The 28,000-nt window shown below is 41.2% G+C and overlaps 1 protein-coding gene across 2 annotated transcripts; it reads right to left on the bottom strand.

Annotated features, from left to right (window-relative positions):
* Positions 1-3: 3 nt before the first annotated feature.
* LOC129830008 (FERM domain-containing protein 4B-like) lies at positions 4-26,963 on the bottom strand. 2 transcript variants are annotated; one of them, XM_055892130.1, is made up of 23 exons: positions 26,649-26,963; positions 14,695-14,760; positions 14,449-14,543; positions 12,333-12,428; positions 12,033-12,117; positions 11,685-11,741; positions 11,569-11,591; positions 10,370-10,453; positions 10,102-10,167; positions 9,664-9,721; positions 9,432-9,518; positions 7,631-7,707; positions 7,394-7,532; positions 7,082-7,223; positions 6,763-6,896; positions 6,371-6,487; positions 5,441-5,669; positions 5,274-5,330; positions 4,901-5,171; positions 3,936-4,705; positions 3,581-3,711; positions 3,034-3,074; positions 4-762 (listed from the first exon to the last, which is right to left on the bottom strand). In XM_055892130.1, exons 2-23 carry the CDS (start codon positions 14,758-14,760, stop codon positions 723-725), a joined length of 2,865 nt encoding a protein of 954 aa, XP_055748105.1. In that variant the 5' UTR covers positions 26,649-26,963; the 3' UTR covers positions 4-722. The 2 variants fall into 2 exon arrangements, with proteins under 2 accessions (XP_055748105.1, XP_055748106.1); XM_055892131.1 differs by lacking the exon at positions 3,034-3,074 and having other exon boundaries at positions 26,649-26,962.
* Between the last annotated feature and the right edge of the window lie 1,037 nt (positions 26,964-28,000).

Here is a 28,000-nt window from a genome sequence, read left to right as displayed (position 1 = left end):
AAATAAAGTCTCACACTGGTTTTTATTAATGTCCCAAATCCAAATGGGAGATATTCACTCAGAGTAGGAGAAGACAAACAATACATGGACAATGTAGAAATATGTAGAGAAACAAATAAAGGAATATTATTTGAGGGTTATCCAGTTCAAAGACATATCTTTTTACATAATACAAAAACCTACTTATCAAAAGTTTATGTTCTCCACATGCAAGCAATTTACACCACAATAACACATTCACAAATAATATTAATCTATAAACATGTACATTCAGATTCATACTTGGGAGAGGAGAGAGTGTCAGTCCATGGATTGATAACCTGGGACTAAAGAAGGTTAAGTTTATTATTTTGTTATCACATTTTGTGAATAATAACTCCAAAATGTAAACCTAAATGTTTTACAAAGATATTAAAGTTGATTTACAATATGTATAATGACATAATACAATAGGTTCAATATATTTGGGTCAAAGGTATCCCAGGGTTTGAAATTCACAATGATGAAGCTGCTTTTCCAGATCAGCAAAACTTTGCATTTGTGCCATCACCTCATCCATGTCTTCCTGAATAATATCGACCTCCATCCAATCCAAGGCACATGGGAGAGTCATTCTCAAGCTTCATAGTATGTATACAGATTGGTTAGTTGGCATCCTTCCAGAGGTCTGTGCTTCCAGTGTCAGGGTCATTGTGACAGATTTCATTCCAGTCCTCTTACCTTCAGTGGATGCTCATGTAATTTCCATCCATGTATATTCTCCTGTAATGAAGAGATGAAAACATACACATTTGAGTCAAGGTCAATATAAAAGACTCCCATACTTTAGGATAGCATATTACTGCATGAAACCCCCTGCATGCTGCAACAGCTGAGATTATAATCTACTGTACAGGCATGAAAATGGAACAGAACAAACCAAAGATAAACACCATGAAAAAATATGTTATTAGAAAGAAGGATGTTTAACAAAAGCAAACGACCTACTGTCTTGTCAAGCATGCCATGCAATAATATAAGGAATGTAAAATGTGAAATTAGAACTTTCCACTTAATATGGATCACAATTTACACTAATGAGAGGCAAGCGAAAGTAGGTGAATTCTACTACTGGTGCTATGAGGTACAGTATGTGGAGGATGTGGTGTGTAAACTGCATGTGAAGGTAGACAATGTGAAAGTGGGGTTTCTAGCTACAGGATGTACTGTAACATTTGCTTCACATTTCACTGGGCACAGACGTCAGTTCAACGTCTAGTTTTGATTTAAATGTTTGAGTTGTCAACTAATGTGAATTCAACGTGAAATCAACAAAACATTTCACCATGTCACTGAATTTAGGTTAAAAGTTGTGTGAAAAAAATGCTAAATTCCCTTACATTGACAACGTTTTGAAAATCCAATCAGTTTTCCATGATGATTCAACATCATCACATTTCATTATTTTGTTGAAATGACATGGAAACAACATTGTTGCGTCAAAAAACAGAACAGTCAAAACATGAGCACAATGGCAGCTCTTCCTTTAAAGAACTCCAGGCCTTAAGAGGGCAGATAACCCAAAAACACGGGTGGAACTAAAAAATTGAGCCAGGATTTCTGGAGGGACTACTTTTACATGCGCACCTGGCAGATAAGCATGGGTATAAAATGTTTGGGCTTAGCTTTGCTTGGGTCCTCAACATACAAACAGCTCATTGTTCAACCCTAAAGATGCAACTGGTATGTAATGTTTGGAATTATTTATTATGTTGCATCCAGTGCTTAGCACAATTTACATGTTTAACTCTGGTAGGAGTGGTGACTTCTTTTTTTGTGGATTTTTTCTGACTGCAGAAGTAATTGCTTGAAGTGCTAGATTAAATTGTTTAAATGTTTACTTTATTCAAAGCCATGCTTTGTTGCTGTGTCATGCATTGTTTGTGTAAAATAATGCATGTTTATTCTCTGTTTAAGGTTATCAACCTATTCCTATTCCCTATTCCTTATTCCTCTGTCATTCAACTACTCTATTCAACAAATCAACTGTTAAAAAATAAACAAATGGCATCAAAACTGTAATAAAACACTAAAAAGGAATTGAGTTGTCCCTTTGCATCCTTCACGTGTTGAGCAAGCCGTTTTCAAGTTTGGGCAGAGCTGAAATAATTATAACACCTAGACAACTTGACAAACATTGATTCAATCCGTTTTTCCCAGTGGGATGCAGCCATACTGAATTTGTGAGCCTGCTAATAGACCAAGATAATTTGGCAAAATCTTTGATCGAGCGGGTAAGGCATGGTCATCCATGAGCTAGAAGTATCTGGGTTGGGCCTTGGCAGAATGTGTTACCACTGCTCTGGCTGTAAATGTAATGGATGGTCTACATATTGATTTCACCTTGATTTTCATGCCGCTAAATGAGCTACACTATATTGATCAATATGACAAATGATGAGCCGCAGATGGAAACTGAAAACAGTGGCACTGATGGAAATGGATTACCACTACCACAGCCTATTTGCATCTCACCCTTCTGTGTTTGAATGGCTGCCTAATAGTCTTCCTCAGTGCTATTGGCCACAGCACCAAACATCTCTACTGACTCTACCGGCATCTTATCAGACCTCTTCAACACATTGCATTCTGGGGGAAATCTATGTACATGAGGATTGAGGATGGATGGATCGTGATGGGAAGAAAGTGAAAAGATCACCAGTTCACATAGAACACACCAACACTCATTAGAGACTGCTTCGTTACTGGGGTTTAGTTTCACACCAACAGGCCAAAGACTGTTCATAGATAAGGATAACGTTTTAAAGTCTGACAGCCAAAATGACCTGTCCAATCATGAGGAACAGGATGAAGGTGGAGGAGAGGATGCAGGAGTATTACGAGCAGGTGGAAGGATAGCGGGAAGTGGTGACGAACGCTAGGATGGTCCTGAGGCTCAATGTCGTTACGGGCAAACAGAGTCAACAGAGATGACATCCACAAGAATAACTGCCATTTTGCATAGGGAGAAGAAAAATATAAGCATGTTTTTACCTGGTAAGTTGACTGAACACATTCTCATTTACAGCTTCAATCTTGGGCATAGTTACAGGAAAGATGAATGAATCAATTGGAAACTGGGGATGATTAGGTGGCCATGATGGTATGAGCACCAGATTAGGAATTTAGCCAAGACACCCCTACTCTTATGATAGGTGCCATGAGATCTTTAACCACAGAGAGTCAGACCACCTTTTTAACATCCCACCCCTACACAGGGCAATGTCTCCAATCACTGCCCTTTGGAATTGAGATGTTTTATTTTGACCAGAGGAAAGAGTGCCTCCTACTGGCCCTCTAACACCACTTCCAGCAGCATCAGGTCTCCCATCCAGGGACCAACCCTGCTTAGCTTTAGAGACAAGCCAGCAGTGGCTGCAGGGTGGTATGCTGCTGGCTAAATAACCCTCATAAGACTGGTCTTGATTGAGACATTTTATTTCCCTTAGTTTAGGTCACACAATTAGTGCTACTATTTCCTCAAATCATATGGGATATATAGATGACTATATGTAGGTGTGGAGCTGTGGTAGGTACTCACCTGATATGGGTGGGGCTCCGGTTGTAGGTGCCACGGGTGATGGTGCTGTGGTGACTCTGCCATGTTATCATTGTCTGTTAGACCCACAGTTAGCTGGCTGCGCCAGTTTCCTGTGCTGGTGGATGAGGAAACTAGAAAGAGAACTTTTTAGTTGCACTAAAGACAGAAACATAAAGGGGAGTCTCAGTGAATGACACCCTAATTCTAACAATCAATACAGAATAATATTTTCATACAGTATGTTAGGAATGTATGAATTGTATTAATCAGAAAAAAAACATGTCCCTCTGTGTTACTGAGGGTGAACAGACAGAGTATGGTTTCTGAGGTGACCTGTTGCAGGATCAACCCCTACCTGAAGAGTAGGAGGTGGTTCGGCTGGAGTGGCTGAAGGGGGCTGGCATGGTCTGGTATCCAAGGCTGAGCTGAGAGCCGTTATAGTAGTCATACCCAGCCAGACCTCGACCTGCCTCTATGTGGCCCCCGCTGCGGTGGTACCATCCTCTCAGGTGCTCAGCCACAATGGCCTTCTGCATGTTCTTCTGTAAGGGCTCATTGCGGGGTCCATGTCTGGTCCGGGGCAATCTCATGGTAGCGTAGGGGTTCTGAGCAAGGCTGTCCGCCCGATCACTACTGTAGGTCCTGTATCGCTCGTGTCCGTAATTGTGGACTTGGTAGGAGGGGTTGACATTGTAGTGGCCCTCCATCTCGTTCTCATAGACGTAAGCACCGTTGGAGTAGGGCTCCATGTCTGGACAGGGGTAGCCTGCCACGTAGTAAGCAGTTGGCGCGTAGTGTGCCTGGGGCTCATAAGTATCACTAAAGCCGATATGGTTCTGGACCAAATTGGGCATACTGCCTGTATTACCGTAGACCTCCACCCTCCTGTGCAGCTGATGGTTGCTGGTCCGAGAGTCCAGGGTGCAGTAGTGGGGATTGCCTGCATAGTCCAAGCTGGACTGGCTGGTGTAGGAGGAGCAGTCCCCCAGGGCTTCTGTGCTGTTGTTCCTGCTGGCAGGGGACTGGGTAAACACTGGCTTCTCTGAGTCAGTATCCTTTAATAGCTGTTGCTGTGACTCCAGACTCCCACTGCGGTGCCTGAAGGACTGAGAGTTCCCATCTGACCTGCAAAAGTCACACAAAAAATAAGCAAATACTATGGTTAAGAAATCCAGATGTACAGCATACTAAATTACCATTGTTTTCTGTTAATCGGTGGGATGCAGGTAAGGTAGGAGAGTATAGGTTAAATGTTCAGGGTCGGGGTGAGAGGGTAAGGGTTTGGCTAGGCATGGTCTGAGGGGTGGTGGAGGGTCTCACCTGAGATGGCTGCTACTGTAGGCGTTGCGGGTCATAACGGGGGTGGAGGGCATGCTGCGTGCGTCCCGTGGAGGTCTGGGTAAGGTTTTGTAGGGGCTGCTGTGTGCGGATGACACCTCTCTGGGGTGGTAGTGGTGTGAAGCATCCTGGCCGTCAAACGCTAACCTGTTGAGACTCTTGTTGTTGTGGTGATTTAGGGAGTGCGCGGGGCTGAGCTGAGGGGAGCACTGGACAGACCGTGACCGGGGCCTCTGAGCACCATCAGAGTCATCTGGACCAAAATACAAAACTCATGATCAGATGGGATTGGTAAAGCAGCTGTGCAGCAAAGGTCAGGTAGCTACTGTATGACTGAACTCTGTGTCCCACTCACCGTCATCCAGAATCTGACTATCTGACAGGGAGCTGGTCTCTAAACGAATAAATTCATCTGGGGAAGAAGAAGGAAAGTATATTATAGGCTACAGATTACAGTACAAATGTATAAAGTCATATTGTGGAATGTAAGTGCATGTGTTTGTCGATCTTTATCTCCAGTACCTGCGATAATCACAGAGGCTCTTTGGGTAGGCTTCTTGCCTTTCTTGATTCTGTACTGGTTCATCTCGTCTTCAACCTGCTGCAGTTTCCTCATGGCGTCCTGACAGTTCCTCCGCCTCTTCCTCTTCACCGTCTTACAGAGCTCTGCCTCTGAGGCCAGCTTCTTAGCTGCTTCTACGATCTTCTGCTGCAGAGCAAACCTGCTCTCCAGGTTCCTCAGATAAGGGTCCTAAAGATCAGAGTACAGACATTATTATAGACATTATTACAGCAGAGAATGGCAGATCCATTTCAATATCCACTGAGCACTTTACATGCAATATCCAATTGTAAATTACAGTATAATGTAGTCATATCAACAACATAATATTTTGCAGTATGTGCCTGTATTGGGAAATGCATCTGGCAAGTCAACACGTTATCCATACGAAACAGGACAGGACATGATCCTAACTTCATCACATTCCATTCATAACACAAATTTTTTTTTCAGTGTACAGTACATGTGTTTCTCTGCTTATAGTAATATCCTAAAACCCTAAGTTCAAATCCCTGAGGAATTCCTGGAATTCATGTTATGTCATATTCTGCAAAATATTAGTCTTGTTACAAACTTAACAAGGCCAACTTGTACAACGGACGTCACACTGCTTACTTAGCAGGTACCGTTTCCTGATTGGGCTCACACAAAGGCTGGAACACAGGACCTCTGCCTTGCTAGCACACATGACCGCCCTCCTGAAGCGTATTACCAGTTCGGCACCACCGAAAAGTTAATAATTCGGCAGCGCAAGTGGCGGCACTTCAGGCTGAAGAGTAAATTCCACACATCCCCATATGCTACACATGAATGTGAGATTTGGTTCTAAGATCCTAGATTAGTTAGCAAAATACATGTCATATACTGAACAGTGCAGTTTCAATACAGACCTCGTTGTATGGGAAGAGGTCATCCAGTTTGAAGGTCGTTCCAACGCGTCGTCTGACATGAGGAGGTCTCTCGCCTGCAAACAAGGGATACTCTTTTGGCAGTTTGCCCGTGAGCTCCTGGAAACACACAACAAAACATCCAGGTCAGTTAGCTTTACAGAAAACAACGTGAGAAAACACAAAACAGACACTCTCTGTGGCACACAGGCTCGTACAGTTACACAGTGTTTCACTCCAATAGTCTCAATTGCCCAAACTAAAGCAATTTGTACAGTAGCTTGACTGGTGTTTCACTGACTGACCCTGACTGAAATGAATTGCTGAAGTGTATCAGCCTGGCACCTCCAAAAATCAATGTAAGTTATTGTCTAAGAGAAAAATGGGTCTCTCACTGCCTCCAGCAAGCAGATTTTCTTCAGCTCCTTTGTTTTCTGGGTCAAGACGTCTTGGATCTCTTGTTCCTTCTTCTTTAGCTCAGAGATCTTCTCCTTTCTCTGCTCTTCATCCACCGTTGAATCGGCAGACCCTGTAGTGGTGACATTGTTTACACTATAAATGTACCGTAGGCCTATGTGTTAGATTTAGTTGTACTTTTTCTAACACAAAGTGCATACAAATAAGGGTATATTTTTCCTAGCCCTTTATACAGGTATTTCAAAAGAGAAACACTTAGTTAAATAGAGACTTTGAGCTACCAGAATGCTGACCTACCTGTTGACGCCAGGCTACCAGTGCTAGCCATAACGAGATTGTGCTTTAGGTTATCTCCTAGTCTGGTTATCTTGGTTCCTCCTCCATGCTCTGTTAGATCGACGGCAATATCACCCAAACTTTTCGCTGCAGTTATTTTACCCTGTTGGATTAGGGATTTATGGGGTGAATACATACTACAAACCTACATGTAAATATCAGAATTTAATCCTACATGAATAGATTTATTAATTTAGGGACACATGAAGGTACAGAACACAGGTACACTGATTAGGTAAGGACTAAAAAGAGATAATATGACATAATATGTACCTTGCTTTGCTTCCTGTCCAAGTAAAACTGGTGCTGACTGATGGCCATGACCCAGATGGTTTTGATCAGTGAATGGCTGGCGTACCATGTGTGGATGACCAAGCCGGTCTGGCCGAATGTACGCTTGGTCACTGCCCGCCTGTTTAGAGGTAATACATTAGGCTCAGGAAGAAGAGCTTCTTTAGTTGTCTAGGAAATGCAGTTGTGATAAATATTTATAATTTGACTTGCCCTCACCTGTGAGGGTCATTCACCTCAACAGCAAATTTCTTCTCCTGAAAATACAAGTTCTCCAGTTGCTTCCACTGATACAGCTATGGAGGTAAACACAAAGAGACACAGAGAAACAACTGATTAATGATTGGTGAAACATTTACTTGAACTTTAACTCTCAAATCCTGCATATGACACCTTTATATGTATCCATATAAAGTTTATGGTTAAATAATAAGCATCTGTAATGATGAATCACAACAGATATATTACAATGACCTTATACTGACCTGGCTATGTCATAACACATGCACACATAGTCAATCCCATGATGTAATAACTAGCAAACCGCAACCTTTAATCAAGTAAGTTAAATCACAACTATAACTTGAACTGCCATGAAACAGGCAAGGGCTGTCAGGTCTATGATAGCATTATATCATTATGCAGGTGCTAGTCCAGAGTAAATAGCATTTTGCTACAAAGGGGCATACCACAAAGACAAATAACAATATGTAACAGCTTCCATGGCTCATCACATTGCTCAGTAACCCCTCCAGGTGCTGATTGTTTACAGTAAGATATGAAGAATCCACAGAGGTGCATGACTCATCAACATGTCTAGGTTCGCCACACGAGGCAGGCAGATACAGCCTTGTTACAGACCCAAACTAATGGTTGGATTTTATAATCCACACCTCTCTCTCCTATTATAGCTAGTTCTGTAGCCAATCTGTAACATTTACCAACACTATTGTACCTATTGCATAATATCAGGGACAGAAAAAACCCAAATTGTGCTACCATCAAAAATCACATCATAAAAAAGCATGATATCATCATATATGAAGTTATTTTTCATTTAACAAAATGTTATTGTCAACATCCAATATGTAAAACTGTTGCTTTATCTCTTACCAGTAGAGGTCCAGTAAGTGAACAATCCTGTTTCTAAAGTAATGCTGTCTCTAATCCTTTTTGTCAAGCTCAAACAACACAAACAACTCCTTCTCTCTGCTTCCAACATGTCTCCTCGGGTACTCTCAGCACTCTGAAGGGTAACGCCCAGTACCCTGCCTTCCTGTCTTTCACATCACATACACACCCTCCTCCCTCCACTCAACACTAAATGTCTGCCCAACCAGATCTCCTCTCTCTGTGTTCAAACTCATAGGCACATAGATCATTAACTTAACACCGTGATCATGTAGAGGCAGACCACAAAGCTTGGTGTTTGTCCAGGAGAACAGCAAGACATAAAACATCCACGGAGCCAGAAGAGCGGGTTACACACTTGACACTTTATGTAGGACTCTCAGAATGATGAATAGATCTACATGTATTAACTGATCTGGTAAAAGTTGAGCAGGCATACCTCTGTTATAAGTGATAGACAGAAATATTATAAATACAGGCCTCCAAAGTAATGTTTACCAAAAGGGATTGATCACAGATTTGTTATAAATTATCTTTTCAAGTCTGGCCTTCTTCAGCTGTATTGAAGGCCTAACCCCGATCAGATGAATAGGTGACGAATGTGTGTGAGAGGTTAGTGAATTATGATAGTGCTACGTGCTGGAGGCATCTTTATCCCTGCCATTTTCATCTTTCCTCAAACAGCCTGCTGAAGCTCCTAGCGCTGTCAGGTATAATACTACAGTAGCAGGCAGACATCTTATCTGCAAAATGAATTTCCTATATAGAGGCTATACTGCAAAACAACCGCTGTACGCTGCCAATAAAATATCTAATGCAAAACTAATCCTGTACTACTCCATACTGTAAGTAGAGAAGAACACAAATGGGAACAAACAAATAACTGTACCTTCCTTGGTTTCAATTTGTCCTGCAAATCATATTGGCCAATTCCTTTGTAGCTGATCCCAAGCCACCATGGGATACCTTGCTTGTCCTGCAAGGCAAAAGCATAGTTCCATGACTGAACTGCATACATCCATTCCCTTATAGAAATCTGATTTATAATTGTATTTATTAGGATGTATAAGTGCAATACACAGCTGTTGTTGTGTGCATAATGCAATATACTGTATTATTACCTTTACTTCATAATAATGAACACCATACGTGGGTAAGGATTCCACTAGAGTCAAATACCTGAAATAAAATAACTTTATGTTATAGTACCATCCCCGAATCACTCGTTAACTTCCAAAAGGTGGTTTGCCAGGGATATTATAGATGGTGCAGGACAATAAGAGCATGATATGTTAAAGGTGCCAGACAGTAAGTGAACTGGGTTATTGCTGCGAGAAAAGGAGAGTGTGAGAAAGAGAGAGAGAGAGTAAGGGAGATAAGAAAAAAGAGAGGGAGAAGAGAGACAAGAGAGTAACGAGTGAGTATTTGAGAGAGAAAAAGAGAGCGAGAAAGGGAGTAAGAGATAGAAAGACAAAGGGCCTGATGTTTTCACGCTTATGACTTGTGGTAAACAGGCGTGTGTGAGGGGAATGAGGGATCATTGTTTTTCTAATACTCACTGCACTATGGCATGTCCGCGGGAGACTCCTTTCAGCTGTTTGTAGTGCTCTATCACTCGATCCTCACTATAATAAACGTTGTAAAAATGCATGATGATGACACCTTCAACTTCGAAGTTATGGGCTGCATCCCTCCTCCCTCTCAGGAATGCATCATACATCCTAAATCCTTGTCTGCTATAACATTTATTTTGCAACGATTTTTATTTAGCAGTTTTGTAAACTAAAAAGTTACTAAGGATGCACATCATATTCAAGGTTATTTTACCAGTATGTAAGTGATGGGTGCTCCTTTAGCACCTTGTTGGGAAGAGTTGGGAGCTTCTTCAGATCTATTCTGGTGGTTTCATCGCTGATAATAATGATAAAACAGAATGTGGATGGTGAAATACAATATACTGTAGGCCCAATGCAGACGTTTTTATCTCAATATCAAATAGTATCTGTGTAACAGTTAAGTACCTTACTGGGATTGTTTTCATCATTTTTTCTCTCCAAAAGAAACAAAAATAGCTTCTTAGCAAAGAGCATTTCTCAAGCAAGACTTTTACTAGGACTGTCTGGGAGTGGTCTGTGGGGAGGGGAACACTGAAAACTAGCTTTCTTGGCAGAGAGGTTTGGAACTCACTTTCTTATTGGTCTATTAACTAATGTATCACCTGGTAATGTCACCAGGCAGGCCAAAACTCCATCCCACCAAAACATCATAGTGTGTAAATGTATATAAAACACAGGATAATCACGTTTTTGTCTGCACCAGGCCTGTAACTAATATTCTGTACATAACAGTTAGCAAATTACCATACAGAAATTATGTAGAGAAACCAGTGCAATGAGGTCTTCTAAAGTACAAACAACTTGGAATGAGCTGCTAAAGGATATCACCCCTATTTAGTCAGACTGTCTGACCTGACCCACAGGTGCAGAAACGTCATTGGCAGACATGTTCCAGGTGCATGGCTACATGCAGAAGAAGGTTCTTCATAATGAATTAACTGAAGCTCCGTTCTCTGGCAATCTAGCCCCTGTAATTTCTGTTAATTTGGAATGAGACAGGTGTAAATGCAGACAAAGATCCACAGTGTTCCATAATTCTCTGTCTACAGTATGGTTCCAACAGAATGCTCCCTGACAGTAAAGAGGGTGTTGTTCCTGCAATAGACGCTTTATTAAAAGGTGGTAGAGCTTTGATGTTAGAATGCAGCCCTGCAGACTGTAGTAGCCTTGGCCGAGCTGTCAGTGGTATGATACTCATTCGAAGGCCTGTGTGAGGTTTCAACACACCGTGGCAGGCCTCACAATACACAACATCTCTGCCTTCCCTCTTATAACTGCCTTCGCTGTCATTGATTTTACTGTTTTGTCTGAAAAACCAGTTCCAATATTTAAAGTCTTTGCTAAATGTATAATGTTGTCTTGTTGCTTAGGTAGCTGTTGTGTTTGATACTCTAGAATGTATGTCCTTACCTTGAGTAATTCCCTTTTGCTTCCTGAATTGATATAAAAACAGCATGTCAGAAGATGTATGCTTTAGAGTGGCCAATTAATACACAGTACAAATCCCAAGCAAATAAGAAACTAACCTGCAAGGCGTTTGCTGCTAATTTGAATACATTCTCACTTTCCACCTCTATATCCCCCTGTAAGAAATAAAGCATCATCATAAATGTGTTAATGTACTTATGGGCTGCTGAGACACTTTGCAGATGTCTGTTTCTGAGCTCTGTTCCTATGACTAACACATATTCAGCAAAATAGAATTATCTTGGACTAAACAGCAATCTACTCTTTCTGACTGTCTCATCTCATTCCAACAAAACAGTGTCTCACGGCCACAGTCAGACTGAGGTTTGGTGGTTTATAAAGAGGGACAATGAGATGGTGAATCACCATTTATCTCAACACACAGCAGAATAAGATAAGTAGCTTACATTGTAGACGGCAACTTTTGCATTTAGGAAGAATAATTCCACCGTTGCGTTGTCTTTCAGCAGTGTTATACTCTCGATGTAAAACCTGCAGGGATACGTACAAAGAAGTTCCAAAGACTATTCGTTGAATTGAATTCTAAAGTACATATTCCATGCATAATCAGTAAGACATCTCATCACCCACTACTAGATATTCCCTAATGTAACAAAACTACTGCTGTCATTATCATCTTAAACCAATAACAGGAGTGCCCTACTGGTAGATATGTGGTACAGATATGGACCTGGTGCAATAACTACCTGACCAGGAAGTTGAGGGCAATAGGCCCAGTAGCCCTCTTAGAAAAGTCATGTTCTAGAACTCTCCGGTCCAACTGCAAGTATTTACACTGGCCACTGCAAGAGACAATGAAGAAAAGTGTTAAGTAAACAAACAGCACTGGTAAGACGCATACAAGCATACATTTATCAGTGGAGGCTCCTCGGGGAAGGGGAGGACCATCCTACTCAGTGAATTTCACAAAAAAATGTAAATAGATAAAACATATACGTACTAAATATATTCTCGGCAATATATTAACGTGTGATTAAAACACACTGTTTTTCAATGAAGGTTACAGTAGCCTCAACAGCACTCTCTGGGGTAGCACCATGGTGTAGCCGGAGGACAGCTATTTTCTGTGTGCATTGACTTCAATACAAAACCTAGGAGGCTCATGGTTCTCACCCCCTTTCACAGACTTGCACAATAATTATGACGACTTCCGGAGGTAGCCCTCCAACCTGTCAGAGCTCTTGCAGCATAAACTGACATGTTTTCCACTCAATCAAAGATTCAGAGAATTAATCTAGTAATGAAAGCATAATCTACAGCTAGCTAGCACTGCAATGCTAAAATGTGGTGAGTAGTTGGCTCAAAGAGAGAGAAATAATTTAGTTGAACAGTTTTTAACTAATTTGTTTCTTTAAAAATTAAGGAGAAGCACCAGAGAGAGAGATTTCATTGTATTTTAAAAAAAACGTTTACTTTCACTTACTTAGCTAGCTAATGCAGCTAGCTAATTTAGCCTACTCAAACACCAGGCTCAAACAGAGAGGAATGCTATTTATTTTTGTTAGCTAGCCAAGGCTATCCAACAATAGAACTCAAGGTCAAGGTAAGCTTTCGGTTTTATTAATTTATTGTCACCGGGGCCCGCCGGTGTAACTGCTAAACTGCTTGCTGTACACAGTACTGTGTGATTGTAATTGGTTTACTAATGCGTTAGCTCTAGTAGCTATGTTGACTATGGCGTTAGCTAATATGGTGACAACGATGTAGGCTGTGTGTAGCGGTTAACGGTTATGATATAAAGGTTTGGCTTGGAAAGGCTTTTTCGCCTGGTCACAGACAGCTGTTGTGTTATGCACTGAAGTCCACAAGCGAAGGGAAAATGTGAGAGGAGGACAGCGCTTAGATGCGAGAAGGAATTATACAGCGAGCAAAGTGATGATGCTGTTTGTATGTGGCTCCTATGAAATTGAACTGTGTGTGCGGGTGATCAGGGGTGTATTCATTCCACCGATTCTGTTGAAAAACTTTTCTTAAAAGGAAGCACACAGAACGAAACGGGGATAAACCTACCTGAAACTCTCGTTTGCAACTGTTGGTGTCACACCCTGATCGGTTTCAGCTGTCTTTGTGCTTGTCTCCACCCCCCTCCAGGTGACGCCCATCTTCCCCATTATCCCCTGTGCATTTATACCTGTGTTCTCTGTTTGTCTGTTGCCAGTTTGTCTTGTCAAGCCTACCAGCGTGTTTTTCTTCCTCCTGTTTCCTTGAGCCCGTTTTCTAGTTTTCCTGGTTTTTTTTATCATTCTGCCTGCCCTTACCCTGAGTCTGCCTGCCGCTCTGTACCTTTCGGACTCTGCCCTGGACTACCAACCCCTGCCTGCCCCCTGTTTAAATAATAAACGTCCGTTATTCGAACTGTCTGCATCTGGGTCTTTTCCTGAGCCGTGATAGTTGGACTAATGATTACACTCTAGATCAGCTAGATGACAGTATTTGATGTGTCACTGTCTGTCACCTTGATTACTCAAATTTGTCTCTCGACATGTGCACCTACGTTATAAACTTTCATTCATAGGCTAGTTTGTAGCAACCTCATGATGGGTATAGGGAAAAATGTGGTATCATGTAGTAGCCTAAACCTATCAATGTTACATTGTGAATGGAATATGAATGACAGTCATCCAATATGCTGTAATAGAAATAAGACCATGCTCATTAAATGTTCCATTGTCCTCCCTAATCTTAAACAGCCATGACCACCACTGAGCGCACGCAAGCACTTACACACACACACGCATGCGCACACCCACACACACAGTATGCTCTAACTCCCATATACTTACAAAATAAGCAGTGTCTTACCTGTCATCAACAAATGTTAGGCCGAAGTATTCCTTCTCTTTGAGGTTAAAATGGGAGGACACCAGATCTAGCAGTTCACGGGACAACAGCTTGGGCTGTGGAATAGGAAATTGTTTGAAGAGAGCATTAGGCCTATCTATTTGAGGGCATTATCATTTTTGGTCCAAATTATTTGAAATTCATAATTCAGAAACTAAAGTACTGTTACAATAATCTCATAAAATTATTTAAGATATTGTACTGTACCTGAACCAGCAGCTCAAGTTTCCTGTCTTCAAGGAGATGGACCTGGCAGAGTCTCCCCTCCGTCATCTACAATGGAGTACAGGAAGTAAATGCTAGTATTGGATTTGTTCATACTGTCAATCAACACCAACCCTGCTTAGATAATGCAATTAATGACAATTGTAGGACATTTCAGTTGTGTAGAAATCTTGTCTCTGTCAATACAAATTGACAGAGACAGGCTTTGACAGATCCAAGGATTTCTTTATTTTTGTAAAACCTTATATTTACCCATTTTCTCCCCAATTTCATGATATCCAATTGGTAGTTACAGTCTTGTCCCATCGCTGCAACTCCCGTACGGACTCGAAGGTTGAGAGCCATGCATCCTCCGAAACATGACCCTGCCTAGCTGCACTGTTTCTTGACACACTGCTCACTTAACCCAGAAGCCAGCCGCACCAATGTGCGGCTACAAAGGAATTAGCCACAGTGCAGCTACAAAGGAATTCGCCACAGTGCAGCTACAAAGGAATTGGCCACAGCTGGCAACTGAAGTCAGCGTGCGTGCACCCGGCCCGCCACAAGGAGTCTCTAGAGTGCGATGGGACAAGGACATCCCAGCCAGCCAAACCCTCCCCTAACCCGAACAGCGCTGGGCCAATTGTACGCCCCGCTTCATGGGTCTCCCAGTCAGCTGCGACACTGCCTGGGATCGAACACGGGTCTGTAGTGACGCCTCACGCACTGCGGTGCAGTGCCTTAGACCGCTGCGCCACTCAGGAGGCCCAGGGCTTTCTTTTTAACAAAGTCAATGCACAGGATAGAGAGCTTAATCCTGTTAAGGAAATAATAACTAATGTGGTTTTTAATTACAAGGACTCCATTGTCTCATGGATTTAGCACTAAGGTAACCCAAAGAGGATTTGTTGTTCTGAAGGTTTTGAAGTAATTCTGTAGGGGAGAGTGGGATAAGTTGAGACATTTTTTTACATTCAGCATCACTCTGTCAAGGGAAACATAGTATTCCTTCTAAAAAAGATATGTACATATATTTCAGTATGTTGTGTATCTCTGAAACTAATCATAATTCATGTACATTTCAGTTTTGAAAATATAGCTTATCTAAAAAAAGTGGTCTCTTGGCACAAATTACACCGGGTATTGGGTAAGTTGAGCCGCTGATCAGGGTAAGTTAAAACCTCTACAGGATTGGTGGGTCCCCTGCGGAACGGTTGCGCTAACGTGATTAGCATGAGGTTGTATTTAACAAGAACATTTCCAAGGACATAGACATATTTGATATTGGCAGAAAGCTTAAATTCCTGTTAATCTAACTGCACTATCCAATTTACAGTAGCTATTACAGTGAAATAATACCATGCTATTGTTTGAGGAGAGTGCACAGTTATGAACTTGAAAATGTATTAATAAACCAATTAGGCACATTTGGGCAGTCTTGATATAAAATGTTGAACAGAAATGCAATGGTTATTGGATCAGTTTAAAACGTTGCACATACACTGCTGCTATCTAGTGGCCAAAATCTCAATTTCACCTGGGCTGAAATAATACATTATGGCCTTTCTGTTGCATTTCAAAGATGGTGGTACAAAAAAAACATTTGTATTATCTTTTACTAGATCTAATGTGTTATATTCTCCTACATTAATTTAACATTTCCACAAACGTCAAAGTTTTTCCTTTCAAATGATATCAAGAATATCATATCCTTGCTTCGGGTCCTGAGCTACAGGCAGTTAGATTTGGGTATGTCATTTTAGGTGAAAATTGAAAAAAAGGGGCGGATCCTTAAGCAGATTTCAGTACTGAATGAAATATTAGCACTACCTTTTAAAAAACATGTCTATCTTTATTTCCAAAACACAATTAAACTAAATCACTAAATCATCGATTTTTTGGTCTTTTAATCATTTGAAGCATCTTTTAACACAGGCTTAACAACTATCAAACACTGTACTTTTATTTTTACATAGGCCAGGCCCTGTTGTTGCTTCATATCCAATTGATAATGCCTTGCATTACGCCTGTGAAGAAAACACTTCAATTTGCTCAACTTGCCATGGGCTCAACCATTGGCTTAACTTGCCCCATGGCTATTGGCCCAATTTATCCCAAACGAAACGTTTTGACTATATTAGCCCACACAGCTACAAGGATGCACTTTCATGCTAGGTTTAGAACTTCATACTGAATCTTATAGAAACCCCAACTGAGGTTTACAGCAATTTTAAAATGATCTACTTTGGTTTAGATACAAGCATCATGAACCCTCTAACACAATAAATTCATTTGATTTGTCGAAAATCTATTTTTTGGACCTAACTTTCTTACTACTTTTTTCATATGATTTATTCCTTCACAGACTCCATGAAATGATGACATCTTCTTAAATCTTTGGTCAAATTATACATTTTTTGTATGGTTTCTTAGAAATAAGGGTGGCTCAACTTACCCCTTTGGCTCACATTACCCCACTCTTTCCCCAACAGCCTTTTGTAGCATTTAAAAACGTAAAATACATACACATACTTCCAAAACAATCAACACCACACCTGACTCTAATCTGTGTCACCTACCAAATTATAGCATGAAGTGCTAAAATATAGAATATACAACCTGCAATGGCTCACAAAACATTCTCAATATCACATATAGTAGTTACAGGTAACACTAAAGCAGGCAAAGACACACACCTCCACCAGCCCTGTCCTCAAACAGCCCTATATTGTAAATGACAGAAAGGGGTTGACCAGATGAAGTACTACTGATCTATAGAGTGCTGCTGTACCTGGTAGAGCTCCCCTGGGAGGACACACATCTGAACACATCCCTGTCCAGAGCTCATCATCCCTAGCATGTAGTCCTTCTTCCTCAAGATCCACACACTGACATCCAGCACAAAGCGAGCACCTCTGACCAACAATTTGTCCATACTGCACGCTAGCTAACACCCACCCGGGCTTTGGCTTGGCTGTCCCTGCCCTGCAACGCCTGATACCAAACCCAAGTCTGGCTGGGTTGGTTTGCGTAACAACATCATTGATATGTGCTGCTAACCCATTGAGCTAAGGCACGTCTGGGTCAGATGCTAGACTACAGACTTTTCTTTCAGAGCACTGCTTCTGCTAAGCCTGAGGGAACATGGGTCAGCCAGGAGACGTGGTGCAGGTGACTCCTATTGTAGCCAAATCATTTATGCTCTAGGAAACATAGGGCATGAGGAAACCAAGGTGTTGGATACCAGACAGTAATACCGCGTCTGTCTCAGACAAGTCTAATAATACATTTTGTATAGCGCTTTTCATTACATAAAATAATCTCAAATAGCCTAAAAAGCTAAACCAACAAATTTAAATTGAGATGGTAGAGATGGAGATTGAATGTCTCTATTTGGCTTTGGATGAGAGGCTGGGAGTTGAAGCAGTTCGGATAGGAAAGTCATAATTAACCCTCTGTTAATTATGTTAATTATGTTAATTAACAATCATTCAATTAAGGGGTCTGATTTAAAGGCCCTGTAACACTGACAATGTGATCAATTAAAAAAATATATGATCTAATGTTAAATACGCACATTCAATGGATCCAATTAATTTTGCATGACTGCATGTCACTCACAGTGAACAGAGACCTACAGTATTTGGCACAGTGCACTGACATTGTTATGTCAGTATTATAGCAGCAGGATGTCTAGTGTATTTGTGATGACAATGCCATCATGGTTTACTGTGTGCAGATTACAGAACCAACTGCCAGGAGCAGGACAGTTGTAGCTATTACATTTTCAGCATTAGATGGGTCATGGTGATTTGTCACTACAGTGAGTATTCTATGTGGGGCAGAAAATGTCAAGAAAATGTTTCTTACTGAAGGCCCTCATGTGCATGAATATGTGAGGATTCATTTCCAATGTGTACTTAGAGTATCAGCCAATTTAATTGAATGAGCGTTTTGTGATTGTTTTGCCCACATTTAACGTTTGGACAGTGGGAAATGTCAAATCCTCTCAACATGATCCATTTTTATCACTCTGGACAGAGCTTTCCACAAACTTTTCCAGATGCACAGATCTAGGAGCTAAACGCTAACTTCTATGTCACTTCTAAATTCTATTTCACTTTTCTTTAAGGATGTTTATAGCCAACCCATCCTCATCTCAAGTCCCATTGAGATTCAGCCTGTACATACTGTAGCAATAATATTTGCACGTATAACTATATAAAGTCCATGTATACTAATGCATGAGATGATATTGATTGATTGACTGGAATACTGATTCCAGTTTTCCAGTGTTGTGTTTATCCAAGACCACTGACACTGCTTAGTCAACCAAACACATTCCATTCAACAGCTTTCAATAAAACACCACTTGCCTTCAGGGCTGAGACATGCAATTAATCCCACATGGCAGAAATGTAGCGGGACATGATGAAAGAAATGTAAAGGCTTTCTGTGTGTCTCTGGAGCCTGACTGCTGTCTGAGAAGTGGGCCACAGGCAATGGGCATGGGACTTAAGGAATAGGGCCTAGGGGCCTGGGTGTTATGGAGAGCTTGTCATGGATGGCCTGTTACGGATTGGCGCTGGCCCTCTGCACTAATACCAACTGTGTTAAGTGGATCTAAACATTACCCTCTTATAATGCTTGACTTGCATATATGTCATCATAAATGTCTTGCTTCACATAACGTTATCAACAATGGCACTTTCACGTGGCAGTTTGTAATGATTATAGACTACGTGACAATGATGATGAGGTTTAATGACAGGCTAAGTGTTCAGGCATATTGTTGCATGAACCAGTATCTGGGCAAAAGTGACGATGAATACGACGAGATCTCCTCTCTGCCCAGAAAGCTTCTATTCATCTTCCCATTAGACAGCTCTGCAAGCGTTATAATGTTAAAATACGTTTTTTACACACCAAATATGCCTGCCCTGCCTGCAACTATCATAATTTACTGCCGTCACGCCCGGAATGTACTTCCAAGAAAGGTCTAAATAAAAATGGTCAAGCAACCCCCACAAAAAGGTATGGATTGTTTTTGACCGGAAGAGGTGCATCTTCTGGTCAAAAACAATACATTCATGTTTATCCGGTTGCTTGTACATTTTTATTTAGACCTGTTTTAGAAGTACATGCCAGGTGTGACGGCAGTAAATCACATGAAACGGCTGGTTTTGTCATCATGGCCTGGCTGCACCCCATCTTATCTCGGTTTCCTGGCTTCATGCATTATTGATGAAACCTGGTCTCGCACGCCAGCCCATGTCTGCTCTTTAGACTTATATACATGTCCTCTGCACATGGTTTAGACATGTACTGTGACACAGGGCTAAATGATCTCTTGATTCCTTTATACACATTTCTATGATCAGGATGACATTTCCTGGAGTCATACTGCAAAGCAATGTATAAGACTTAGTCTATGTTTTTGTGGTAATTAGCCTTGATGTGTCAAGGGTGGATTTGACAACTTTAGTTCAGCAAAAACTCATTAGAAACTGAACTATTTTAACATCAGGGTTCCCACTCCAAAAGAAAACCAAACACTCTTAAGCAGCCAAAATAATGTCTTCCTGTGATTTCAGGTGTCTGTAAAGAGCCTACTAAACAGGATACCCAGCTCCAATTCTATCAAGCTATCAAGCCAGGGTGACCTCAATGTAATCAAGTAGTTTTCCATTCAGTCACAACACTCTTTTCAGCTACGGCACAACAAAACCACTCCGGTGTGGTGACACGAGACCACTTGTTGATTGCTTGGGAGGGAATTACCCTAAGCAACTTGTAACTTGCATCTTTGACTTCTGCTGATGACTGGTCATGACCTCCAGCACCATAGCTAACCTCTAGGCAAGGCTACACAGAGCAGCAGTATTTGAGGGGAGGCTGGGACACCTGTTCCCCCAGGCTTAGCACCTTCTGGGATCCTGAGGCAGTGAACTGATAGGAGTGGTGTTTGGAATTCTACCATATCTGATTCCTCCTTTGGCCAAATTTTGTCATTGGTAAAATACAATGACCATGGCCTTCATCTAGCTGGAAACTGATTTTTTTTTTTATGGAATATCTACATAGGCGTTCAGAGGCCCATTATCAGCAGCCATCACTCCTGTGTTCCAATGGCACATTGTGTTAGCTAATCCAAGTTAATCATTTTAAAAGCCTAATTGATCATTAGAAAACCCTTTAGCAATTATCTTAGCACAGCTGAAAATGTTGTGCTGATTAAAGAAGCAATGAAACTGGCCTTCTTTAGTCTAGTTGAGTATCTGGAGCATCAGCATTTGTGGGTTCGATTACAGGCTCAAAATGGCTAGAAACATAGCACTTTCTTCTGAAACTCGTCAGTCTATTCTTGTTATGTGAAATGAAGGCTATTCCATGCGAGAAATTGCCAAGAAACTGAAGATCTCATAAAACGCTGTGTACTACTCCTTTTATTTCACCTTTATTTAACCAGGTAGGCCAGTTGAGAACAAGTTCTCATTTACAACTTCAACCTGGCCAAGATAAAGCAAAGCAGTGTGACACAAACAACAACACAGAGTTACACATGGAATAAACAAACGTACAGTCAATAACACAATAGGGGAAAAAATCTATATACAGTGTGTGCAAATGAGGTAAGATAAGGGAGGTAAGGCAATAAATAGGCCGTAGTGGCAAAGTAATTACAATTTAGCAATTAAACACTGGAGTGATAGATGTGCAGAAGACGAATGTGCAAGTAGAGATACTGGGGTGCAAAGGAGCAAAAAATAAATAACAATATGGGGATGAGGTAGTTGGATGGGCTATTTACAGATGGGCTATGTACAGATGCAGTGGTCTGTGAGCTGCTCTGACAGCTGATAAAGTTAGTGCGGGAGATATGAGTCTCCAGCTTCAGAGATTTTTGCAGTTCGTTCCAGTCATTGGCAGCAGAGAACTGGAAGGAAAGGCAGCCAAAGGAGGAACTATGGTGACCAGTGAGCTGAGATAAGGCGGCACTTTACTTAGCAAAGACTTATAGATGACCTGGAGCCAGTGGGTTTGGCGACGAATATGAAGCGAGGGCCAGCCAACGAGAGCATATAGGTCGCAGTGGTGGGTAGTATATGGGGCTTTGGTGACAAAACGGATGGCACTGTGATAGCAAATTGGATGCAGTCTGAGTAGAGTGTTGGAGACTATTTTTTAAATGACATCGCCGATGTCAAAGATCGGTAGGATAGTCCGTTTTACGAGGGTATGTTTGGCAGCATGAGTGAAGGATGCTTTGTTGCGAAATAGGAAGCCGATTCTAGATTTTATTTTGGATTGGAGATTCTTAATGTGAGTCTGGAAGGAGAGTTTACAGTCTAACCAGATACCTAGGCATTTGTAATTGTCCACAAATTCTAAGTCAGAACCGTCCAGAGTAGTAATGCTGGACGGGAGGGCAGGTGCGGGCAGCGATCGGTTGAAGACCATGCATTTAGTTTTACTTGCATTTAAGAGCAGTTGGAGGCCACGGAAGGAGAGTTGTATGGCATTGAAGCTCATCTGGAGGTTAGTTAACACAGTGTCCAAAGAAGGGCCATAAGTATACAGAATGGTGTCGTCTGCATAGAGGTGGATCAGAGAATCACCAGCAGCAAGAGCGACATCATTGATGTATACAGAGAAAAGAGTCGGCCCGAGAATTGAACCCTGTGGTACCCCCATAGAGACTGCCAGAGGTGCGGACAACAGGCCCTCCGATTTGACATACTGAACTCTATCTGAGAAGTAGTTGGTGAACCAGGCGAGGCAGTCGTTTGAGAAACCAAGGCTATTGAGTCTCCCGATAAGAATGTGGTGATTGACAGAGTCGAAAGCCTTGGCCAGGTCGATGAATACGGCTGCACAGATTTGTCTTTTATCAATGGCAGTTATGATATCGTTTAGGACCTTGAGCGTGGCTAAGGTATAGCATAGCGGAGAAGGTACGGTGGGATTCGAAATGGTCGGTGATCTGTTTGTTAACTTGGCTTTCGAAGACCTTAGAAAGGCAGGGTAGAAAGATATAGGTCTGTAACAGTTTGGGTCTAGAGTGTCTCCCCCTTTGAAGAGGGGGATGACCATGGCAGCTTTCCAATCTTTGGGGATCTCAGACGATACGAAAGAGAGGTTGAACAGCCTAGTAATAGGGGTTGCAACAATTTCGGCAGATCATTTTAGAAAGAGAGGGTCCAGGTTGTCTAGCCCAGCCCCACATTAGAGTGTCTAGTTTGAGAAACAGACGCCTCACAAGTCCTCAACTGGCAGCTTCATTAAATACTACCCGCAAAACACCAGTCTTAATGTCAACAGTGAAGAAGAGGCGACTCCGGGATGCTGGCCTTCCAGGCAGTGGTTCTCTGTCTAGGGTCTGTGTTCTTTTGCACATCTTAATATTTTATTTTTATTGGCCAGTCTGAGATATGGCTTTTTCTTTGCAACTCTGCCTAGAAGGCCAGCATCCCGGAGTCGCCTCTTCACTGTTGACGTTGAGACTGGTGTTTTGCAACTACAGCAATCATAGAGCACTCAGCACTGCACACTAACCATGCTGTCTATGCTGTCTAATCATGACAGCTGTAGTAGCAGTATTTTCAGAAGAAGTGGAAGTATTAGCAGTAAGTAGTGGTTAAGGTAGCAGTAGAGGTAGTAGGAGTAGCAGCAGTAGTAGTAGTAGTAATGGTAGTAGCAGTAGTAGCAGCAGTAGTAGCAGCAGTAGTAGGAGTGGAAGTAATAGTATTGGTATTAGTAGTGGTTGTTGTAGTATAAACAGTAGTAGTATTGGTAGTAGTAGTAGCAGTAGTAGCAGTACATTTACATTTACATTTAAGTCATTTAGCAGACGCTCTTATCCAGAGCGACTTACAAGTACATACATCCATACTTTTTTTTTTTGTACTGGCCCCCCGTGGGAATCGAACCCACAACCCTGGCGTTGCAAGCGCCATGCTCTACCAACTGAGCCACACGGGGCTCAGTTGGTAGAGTAGTAGCAGCAGTAGTAGTAGTAGTAGTAGGAGTAGTAGTAGGAGTAGGAGTGGTAGTGGTAGGAGTAGTTGTAGTATAAGTAGTAGTAGTAGTAGTAGTAGGAGTAGTATTAGTAGTAGTAGAGGTAGTGGTAGTAGTTGTATAAGTAGTAGTAATAGTAGCAGCAGTAGTAGTTGTAGTACTAGTTGGGATTGTTGGAGTAATCGTAGTAGTGTAGTATTAGTAGTAGTAGTAGTGGTAGTAGCAGTAGTAGCAGCAGTAGTAGTGGTATTAGTAGTAGTAGTAGTGGTGGTGGTAGTGGTAGTTGTAGTATTAGTACTAGTTGGAGTAATAGTAGTCGTGTAGTATTAGTAGTAGAGTATTAGTAGTACCCGTAACTGTTGCTATCCCTTCACTACAGCTGCTATGCGACTAGAATGAAAAGCTGTTTCTCTATACGGTGTCAGAAGCAAGTGCTGTAGTGAGGGGTTTGCATGCCTACTGAAAGGGACTGCAACGTTGTATTATCTGGAGCTGCAGTGACTTTCTGCAGAGCCCTCGGGAAGGAGCGAGGCACTCAGTCACTGAGGAGCAGAGTAGAGATTGGGATATTAATGATGTTGAAAACACTTGATGTGGGTAACAGAACTATGAATCACAAAGCTTTTATAGATGCTATCATCAAAAGATAACATTGGCTGTCAAAACAATATTATCGTGACATGTAGCACTATTAATTGTATTGAAAATTAGCATTTACTATCATCAGTTATTATAGGTACTAGCAAGAGCCGATAATCTGGAGTATGTAGAGTTATGGAGTTGAACAGGTGTGTGATTACCAATGAATGCTTGAGGATGAAGACTGACATAACACTTATGCTGTCACGATCGTCTTGACTTGGAAGAGAGGACCAAAACGCAGCGTGTGAAAAATACATTCTCTTTTATTAGAGAGACGAACAACGAACAAAACAAAACAACAAACTGACGACCGTGAAGCTATATAAACAAATGGTGCTGACACTGACCACTACACAATGACATAGACAAAAACACAAACATTCCCCATGTCACACCCTGACCTAACTAAAATAATTAAGAAAACAAAGAATACTAAGGCCAGGGCGTGACATATGCAGTTTCATAGAATGTGTATACTTCCCTACCTATGGACTTGTAACAGTATTTATGTAACGTAACAATATTTAACTCTTCCAGGATATGAATAAAAGCAGGATAACCAGCCTTTCCAAAAATAATCCTATCTTTAGACAGTGTGTTTCATGTAAATCCTCAGGAGACGTCAAGGTTTCTGAAAGGAAAACTGCCAACTGAATGTTGTGGTGTGTTGCTCATCACCAGCATCAAACAGCCTCACAAACCATCTCTCATGTACTGAGGTACACTCACAAGAGGAAAAGATGTAGAGGCAGTAAACTAGCTGAAGTATATGCCTACATGGTGTATGTTTATTGTTAAAGGTACAATGTATTATTTCAGTTTACTGTATATTTTGTTGCCCACTTAAACAACACTGGTTTGTTATGACCCCTGTTGCTTGTTTCAAGGGGTCAGTCATTGCTTTATGTCGTGGGTTTTAAACAATGCCCCCCATCTCCAGTGGTGCTACATCGCATTAGTCACCATACTGTTTTCAATAGGATATCCTGACCAACAACGGCAGGGGCTATCACAACGGGATCAGTCTCCGGATAGTAAAGTTAATCCACTTCCATAAAAAAAAAAAACAGCCATCAAACTAACAATTCCTGTTTACCATGCCGGCTGCCTAAAACTACGTCAAAAGTCTTTCTTTTCCTGAATCTCACAGAGAACATGACAAATAGTGACAACTTGTGACAAGGTCAGAGGAAAATGTAGTGATGGTTTTGCTCTTCTTTCTTTGTTCTGTTCACTGCAAGAGCTGTACAGTGTAAAAAAAAGTTTTGAGAATTGAGTCTACTTTTTCAAATAGTTTTAACGAATTCACTACGTAGTCAATCGGTAACATCAGGCCATGACTGGCCGAAACAACTGCCATTAAACATTACAATGTCTTAAACTACAGCTTCCGCCACTAGCTACTGGAACTGCCACCTGTACAAGGACATTATACTGTGTGCTGCTGTTTGCTTTGGCTGCTACTACACAGGTGACATGTTTCTCGTGAAAATTATGGAGTGAGCCTGCTAGCTGCCTTAGAGCAGTCACTGACAACGTACAATTGCTAGCTGCCTTAGAGCAGTCACTTCGTTTCTGATGCTTATATATGAATTGTAATCGCTTACTGTATTTACTTACAACAGGCCTAATCCTAAAAATATCCTTTATGTAGATAAATAAAGCTACATAATCATTGCCATACTGTACCCAACCCAGTTTCTGTAAGGAAGCCTTCTTTCTGCACTGTATCCTTCCTCACTGACCAAACCCCGGTCCATATCGGTCCCTAACCGATCCCTTCTGTACACTGCTGTTTAGTGCAGACTAGACTGGATAGCAAGGTGTGTCAGTCAGAATGCAAATGTATTATGTGTCTTATCTCACCATTCATATAAAGAAAAGTATTTACCAATTGTATACAGTAGGCTAATGACCCATTAAAACGCTGTATGCTAACAGGAACACGTATTTCACAACGAGGTAGGAACAATGACTAGGTTACTGTACATTGGTGGTTATTTTCAGTCAAATGACAAACCTGAGTCCCCGATTACAGAAAAAGCTACATAAAAGTATATGAATTGGCATGACTCTTTTGTTGAAAGAAAAAACACTGATGCCAATATTGATACTACAATTACAATAGGATAGCCAAGCCTACAATGATATGATAAAGCCGGTTAATTAATTGATCACTCGAGTGGGATCCCATTCCGGTGCGTGAATGACCTGGTATACTTTGTTCCCTGCACAGTTCAGAGAATACTCTCCCCATTATCGTTTATTGTCACGTTGTAATGGGACAATCTTACCTTCGTTTTGGGCGTTTCCTTTTATTTCAGCTGGTTGGTTTCTTGAATCTAAAATAGGTCTCCCCTGGCATATTGGAATCTCATTCAATGCATCCCTGTTATGTTTTCAGCAAAAGGAGGACAGAGTCAGTGAACTGTATCGCTATCAACTATTAGTAGCCTTCTCTCGTAGGGCTACTCGCGCACGCTTGCTTTCTTCCACGCTCACCACGCCTTCACCCCGCAGTTATTTACGTGAAAGGAGATTTTAGCGCTCGCTGTCCTCAGCTACAGCGGCTGTGCTGAACTGTACACAATGGGTCACAATATGCTCATTGCTGGTAATAAAGGTTCATGTTTTAGAATTAGACATGATGCAGACCCATGCGGAATACCATTTTTTTCTACCCAGGTATTATCGCAAACCTATCTACAGGCCTATCAGGGTTTTTTAAATAATAATAATAATAATTGTGGCCATTGTATAAATTAATGCATGTCCAATATACTGTGTGTTGGCTGTGACATAAACCCCACCCAACCATTGCCTTCAAAAAAATCTATTCATCAGCAATTAATAGGATTGAACTAAAGTGACATAAACTGCTCTATATTTCAGAAAATCTCAAATGTAAATCTCATGAAAGCAACCTGAGGCAATTTGTGGTTTATAAGATGCTGCCAAGAAGAACCAGATCAAATAATATCATTGTCGGGAGTGATCAGCCAACGATCATTGTCATCTTTTTGGGTTGCCTATGGTTTGTAACCAAAGACTAAAGAGAATATCCAGGAGCCAAGACCAATATTTCTACCAGCACATTGGTCCCAAGATCCAGACACAGTGAGTTGAGACCATGACAATTTAAAAGCCAAATTAATATGGTCTTGAGTGGTCTCAAGACCAAGACCACTAGGGACCCGGGGACCCTCCATTATATGTTAGCAACAAAAAAAAACTCACATATTGTCTTATCATCACATGAATGATAATGGCAAGTAAAGGGTTTCAACATGTTAAAATGAACACGTTTGCTAGACAGTTTCATTATATATACACTACCATTCAAATGTTTGGGGTCACTTAGAAATGTCCTGGTTTTTGAAAGAAAAGCATATTTTTTGTCTATTAAATGACATCAAATTGATCAGAAATACAGTATAGACATTGTTAATGTTGTAAATTATTATTAATATCTACATATTATTGAAATTTAAATGTTTTTTTAGAGTAAAGTACATCGAAAAAAAATCAAAAGAAAACTGCAAACTGAATAGGAGACCAAACAAGCAGCAAACAAAGAAGAAAGGCTTTTGAAAAAGTAACAATTTTTTTCATAAAATTATACCGTTTTCTTAGCTAGCTAAGTTGT

Source organism: Salvelinus fontinalis, chromosome 31, assembly GCF_029448725.1.
Source record: "Salvelinus fontinalis isolate EN_2023a chromosome 31, ASM2944872v1, whole genome shotgun sequence".
NCBI classification, from domain to species: Eukaryota; Metazoa; Chordata; class Actinopteri; order Salmoniformes; family Salmonidae; genus Salvelinus; species Salvelinus fontinalis.
The sequence above is the reverse complement of the archived record's forward strand: the minus strand, read 5'-3'. Positions and strand labels throughout refer to the sequence as shown.

Coding starts and splice junctions, on each gene's coding strand:
- LOC129830008 (XM_055892130.1), bottom strand. CDS start 14,760: ATGACGGAGGGGAGACTCTGCCAGGTCCATCTCCTTGAAGACAGGAAA. Junction 7,708..9,431: donor ACAAATTGAAACCAAGGAAG/GTACAGTTATTT, acceptor TTACCTCCATAG/CTGTATCAGTGGAAGCAACT. Junction 5,172..5,273: donor TAGTCAGATTCTGGATGACG/GTGAGTGGGACA, acceptor ATTTTGGTCCAG/ATGACTCTGATGGTGCTCAG.